The sequence below is a fragment of the Nanorana parkeri genome, unplaced genomic scaffold (assembly GCF_000935625.1).
Source record: "Nanorana parkeri isolate BGI_ZX_2015 unplaced genomic scaffold, ASM93562v1 scaffold46, whole genome shotgun sequence".
NCBI lineage: Eukaryota > Metazoa > Chordata > Amphibia > Anura > Dicroglossidae > Nanorana > Nanorana parkeri.
Window position 1 is genome coordinate 1481918 of NW_017306314.1, and position 6156 is coordinate 1488073.

Consider the following 6156-nt stretch of genomic DNA (forward strand, 5'->3'; position numbering starts at 1 on the left):
CACTAAAGTACAAGTGAGAGGACTCTGATATGAAAGGGATGCTCTGATGTGGAGGGGGATTTGTGCGGTGAAATGGGGACACTGAAGTGAAGGGAGGGAGCTCCTAATGTAAAGTTGAGTTCTGATTTGAAGGGGTGAACCCCATGTTTTGTTTTTGCATAGGTTCCCCCTTAAAACCTGGGCAACGTGTCTTGCGTGGATTTTGGTGGGGCCACATGTAAGTTTGACATTTTAGATTGGGGTGTCTGAGTGTGCGTTCTTAACCAGTTGACATCCGCGGTGTTAAACCCCCTTCCCATCCAGGCCATTTATCTGAGATTGTGCGTTCTTAAAGGGTTACAAAATCTGGATTTTATTCTATATGTTACATGCTCTGCACTGTACCCGTGTGCTGTGCTATATGTTACATGCTTCAGACTGCTCCACTTTGTACGCTGTACTGTAAATTGCATTCTTTGGACCATGTCTCCTGTGCTATATTTTACTGTACTAATCATCACAGTGTTGTCATAGTAATAGAAAACTTACTTCTACAAATCTTTCTGAATTGTATAACTTCATGCCCTTTAATGAACAGGCACACTTCTACAAGTGCACATTAAAATGCAAATATACACCCCTGTTTACACTTGAGAAAACAATTTGTTCTAGAACATAATGCCTTCTGCAGAATACTTAACTACATTTGATAAGTGCAGCAGCAGGTATCCCAAATCTCCTTTTAAGATGTGGCTGCTGTCACCCGTTCCAGTTGGTGACAGTGGCTGCCTCGGTAAGTGGCAGTCATATGTGAGAGGATTACATACGGTTTGGAATAGATCACTTTGGTGGACGCAGGAGCAGGATAGATGCATTCAGGGACATGCTTTTATTCCAAACAGCATGTAATCCCATCACATACAGTGAAATGCGGACTGCCGCTTACAGATGTGGCCATTGTCACCCTTTCATTAACTTGAATGGGTAACAGCGGCTGCATCTTAAAGGGAGAATCCCAAATGGCATAGTGTGAATGAGGCCTAACAGTTTTATATTATAACAGGCCACATCAGTGAAAAGAGAACTCGGACCATTGCTTGCTGTGCCATATATACAACAGATTTTAATTATACTGAAAATAAATTACAGGAAACAGCTTTAAATTTTAAACAGGACAAATAGATTCACAACAAAAATGCTCGTTTTTCTTCTCCACCCGTTGGGCTGAGACAGCAGTGCTCAAGGCAGGTAAATATCACAAATATATCAAAACTTCAGATTGGTTGATGCATTCACACACTTACATGAGCCACAAACGGTCCCCAAGCAGGGACTTCACTTAGCCTACCACAGAACCGGGATTTGGCATGGGCTACAAAAACTTGATACAAAATTGGTATTTATATTATTTATATATCATATACATGCCCTATCTGATTTTGTATAGAAAATAACTAATGCTGTACAGATGATCTGAGCTCCTAAAGCTTTAGGCTATGCTTCTGGATGGACTGTGCCCCACCCACCCCCCAATAAAATGAATGGCATACAGTATATACAGATAGGGGGAACAAAATCCACTGCCCCATCTCCCCTGATATGCTCCTAGGTTATGGCAGGTTTTTTTGTATTTAATCCAAGGCTTTTGCTTTAAATAAAGTTCCTTTGTATTAAGCCATGTCTACACGTGTACTGTATGTGAAAAGGGAACATGTACCAAAGGCAGTGCATTTACCAGGAGATTGCTTTATAACCCCATCTATCATAAATGTCCTAACTATAATGGAATATAAATATTAAAATGTATAAATGGACACTACATTCATTCTTTTTAAAAGAGCATCATTTAACGTTGTGGTTACATGTATTGGACACAAAGGGAGGAAAACGGATTGGAACACAGCTAAGTTGTGTCATCATTTGATGTCAAAGTGCAGAGGCACCACTGATGCACTGACCGTTTCTGGCCACTAGGGGGCAAAGCAGCATCCATGAGTGTGCTAAAAAAAAAGAGCTATGCAGCTAAGATGTGTGGCAGCATTTCAATGAATCAGTATCTATTCCATCTAACTGTAAACTTTGGTTTGTTGAGTTTATTTTTAGAGTTGTCTTTGTACAAAACAAGCATAAAATAGGGAAGGATGCAGTTGGAGAAATGGATTGTCAGTCTGTTTTTAGCCGGGAAGCTTGAGCCACTTGCTCTGTAAGACCTGCCTTGATTGAGTTTGTCACAGTTTGTCTTATGTTTTCTTCCATCAAATTATCACTCAGTGGCTTCAACACCTGGTGTACAAAAGAAGAAAAAACACATGCGGGAAGAAAGATGAAAACTAAACCATAAGGCATAAAAGACATGCAATGTAAACAAAAGAAACGCAAAATGAGGAGATGGTCGAACTTGTGCTCCTAAAACACCTCTCACCCTGTGAATTTGGTTGTGGATAATAAATGAATAGTACACATAGCATATTTCCATACGTCAAGGGCAGGGAACCGGTGACGCTCCAGCTGGCAAAGCATGCTGGGAATGATCAGCTGGAGGCACACTGGTTTCCAGACTCAGCCCTGTAAGAACTCAGGAGCTTGTAATAAGCTCGTTACACCAGTTTTCAGAACTGTCCCCAGAGTAGAAACAAAACGTCTCAGAGAAGCAAAGTAAAGGTGAATGTACGCTTTAATTTTTCTTCTTGTTATTGTTTGATGACCTTCTGTGTCTCTGTTTAAATGAGAACGCTGAGCGAGGCAGTCGGCGTTTACACACTTCGTAGAGTTTGGAAAAGACCTGGAACATGAAGTGGCTGATTAGGTACAGAAAGTCCATAGCAAAGGATGGGAGATGGGAGGGGGGAGGGGAGGGGGAGAAAGGAGAAGGGAGTGAAGAATAATTGAGGCACAGTTCAGTTCTGAAAGGCATGGCTACAGTCTATGAATGTATTCCACCATTCTCTTTTTTTACTAGAAGCCATGGTGTGGTAAAGGAGGTCTCAAAGCTAGACCAGTTAGGGACTAATGTGTAAAGGTTTTGCACAGTGTATAGCTGGAGGAGTGCCACTAACATGACATTACAGCCTCTAGATGGCAGAGGAACACAGGAGATTTCTTAACTCCTCTAGCTCCATCAGTGGCTGATGCCATAAGCTTTCACCTATCTATACACCGGGCAAAGCCTTTTTACAACAGTCCCTAGGTATTATGGTACCAATAGTTGGCATCTAGCTTTACAGGTGTAGAGAGGACAGATTGTAGTTTGTCTACACACCACCCCGAATCCTAAAATACATATTGTTTATTGCCAAGTATTGCCCATACCTGCTTTTCATGCAGGAATTAGGGAGAACTGAATCATACAACGGTTTAGCAATAACTACAGGTGATTCAACTCCTGCAATCTCACCGGGATACTCAAGAACCATATATAATTGTATTGGATGTGCAAGAGCGATGACGCTTTGCATATACACCGATCAACCATAACATTATGCACTATGGGAAGAAGGCAATGTGATGCTTTGGGCAATGTTCTGCTGGGAAACCTGGGTCCTGCCATTCATGTGGATGTTATTTGGCACATACCAGCTACCTAAATATTGTTGCTAACCAAGTACACTCCCCTTTCTGGAAACGATATTGCCTGATGGCGGTGGCTTCTTCCAGCAGGATAATGTGCCCTGCCACACTGCACAAATGGTTCAAGAATGGTTTGAGGAACACAACGAGTTGGGGGTCCAAATTCCCCAGATCTCAATCCAAAGGAGCATCTGTGGGATGTGCTGGAAAGAAGATATTGATCCATGGAGGCAGCACCTCACCACTTACAGGACTTAAGGCTGGGTTCACACCTAGGCGTAGCGAATATGCGTGTTTCACGACGCACGTTTTTACCGCGTTTCGCGGTAAAAAAAACACGCATTTCCGTGGGCTACTTGGCTGTATCCCAATGGAAACGCGCAACAAAAACGCTCCAAAGAAGCTCCTGTACTTCTTTGGGCGTAGGGCGCTTTGTAGCGCGTTCATACGGCCTGTAATTCGCCCAGGTGTGAACCATACCCATAGGAAATAATGGGATTTCGGTGTTTGAGCGTTCAAACGCGCTACAAAACGCCCAGGTGTGAACCAGGCCTAAATGATCTGCTGCTGCTGGCTTGGTGCCAGTTACCACAGCATATCATCAGAGGTCTAGTGGAGTCCATGCCTTGACGAGTAAGAGCTGTTTTGGCAGCAAAGGGGGCCTATTCAATATTAGGTGGATAATGATAAAGTTATGGCTGATCGGTGTATAGGCCAATGCTTAATCACTTGCTGGGGCACCTTCACATCACTTGTAAATCAGGAACGTATTCTCTCCTAGTTTGAATGAACTCGATAGCAGTAAGAACACGGTTCATTGCACATTTTAGGCTTGCACTGGCTTCTTACCAGGACTGATATTTCTATATATATAATATATATATATATATATAAATAAATGACCACAACTGGTGGATCTCTGCATTTTATAGGACAGGTGGATCAGTGGGCTAGATCAGATCGCAGTATGGTTTCCTGAATAGCTTTAGCTTGGACCACAACTATCCAATAGAGTTTGCCCAACCATCCTATAAGCGGCTTACACTCAGCCATTTAGTTTTCTGGGGCCTCTTCCCCCCCAAGCTACATCAAAGATCTGCAGAACAGACAAGTATATGTACCAAATGTAGCACCTATAGGACCGCCGCCACCACATGCCATTCAGTCCTGAACTATACCTCAGAGGATGATGATGATGGCACCTCACCTTCTTGGGACTCCTCTGTGCAGCAGAGTGAAAAGACAAAGAAAAAGGGAAGGAGACAATTGTTATGTGATTAGAAAGATCTGAACACCATTAGCAGGAAAAGGGTAGAGAGCAGAAGGAAAATATACAAACCAACATCTCTCATGCCGTGTGAGCCGGTGTCCTCATACTTACCCTAATCATGTAATAACACAAACAAGAAACTTCTATAGAACAGAGTGAAGAGTTATCTGCTAATGCAGTGCTAGGCAACCTTGGCACTCCAGCTGTTGTGGCACTACAAGTCCTATGAGGCACTGCAATACTCCGACAGCCACAGGCATGACTTCCAGAGGCATTATGGAATTTATAGTTTCAGCACAGCCAGAGTGCCACGGTTGCCTAACCTTGTGCTAATGGATTTGTATTTGTGCCAGCCAGGCTTGTAATAAAGCACCCGAGACAGACAATAATACTCTCTGGTCTATGAAGCCCAATGTAAGCTTTCCATACACCAGTAGAATGCTATAACAATCATTCGATTCTCTGAGAGTTACCCATAGTGATGAGAAAAATCGAAGGCCCACGTTGGAAAATGTTTCGAAATTTCTTATCCAAACGAACACAATTGTAACGGTTAATGTGTGCCTCAGTTTGGAAAAATCCTACTTATTGTTACATGCATGTGCTAGGAAAAAAGGTTCTTCGGAATAAGAACTTTCCTGGTTACAAACATGTTTGTTTAAACGATAATCTATGGTAGAGGAGTGCAGAACAGAACAATACAAAAGGTTTCTGTGTTAAAGGAGAACTATGGGGTCAGTGTTTTTCCCCATAGTTCTCCTTAGGGTAACGGTACAGCTCGCGGTATACTGAGACGCCGCAGCTGAAGCGGATCCCGACATCGATGTTGAGATCCGCCCAGCTGCGTGACTGACAGTTGGCTCTGCCTATCTAGAGGCAGAGCCAGCTGTACCCGCCCCCTCCCCCTCCCCCGTCCGTTCCACCAGTCAGAATTTTTTATACAGCTTCCAAACAAAATAAGTTGAGTCAATGATGAAATCATCGCATGCTCGGACAAACAACTTTTCAGGATTTCATATGAATGTTTGAACAAGATTCTAAGTATGTATGGCTAGATTTAGGAGCCACCCCAGCCTGCTGATTGGACAATGAAGGAGTAGCTGCACACTGATGCCCTCCTGTAAATTATACTTGGACAGCACTTTGCAAAACTAACGAGCAATGATTGGCTTAGATTGCTGCCTTCCGCTCCTTCAGCACCAGTACTGCATTGAAGAATCTCGCATGAAGGTAAAGGCCTATTCACATACATTCTGCTTGTATTACAAAATACATTTATTAATATGTGTGCAGAACTGGACTAAATGATGTATTTTAAAAAAAATTGCCATTTTCAGCTT

General features: G+C 42.7%; 1 protein-coding gene across 2 annotated transcripts in view; it reads right to left on the reverse strand.

Moving 5' to 3' along the window:
- Positions 1 to 2075: 2075 nt before the first annotated feature.
- Positions 2076 to 6156, reverse strand: part of ATL2 (atlastin GTPase 2) — a 74743-nt gene continuing 70662 nt past the window's right edge. The window contains exons 13-14 of one of the 2 annotated variants that reach the window (XM_018573206.1): positions 4754 to 4768; positions 2170 to 2761 (exon numbers count right to left, since the gene is read on the reverse strand). In XM_018573206.1, coding sequence (XP_018428708.1) covers positions 2654 to 2761; positions 4754 to 4768 — 123 coding nt within the window. In that variant the 3' untranslated portion in view covers positions 2170 to 2653. Of the gene's footprint in view, positions 2762 to 4753; positions 4769 to 6156 lie in introns of both variants that reach the window. The other variant, XM_018573210.1, reaches the window with a different exon arrangement.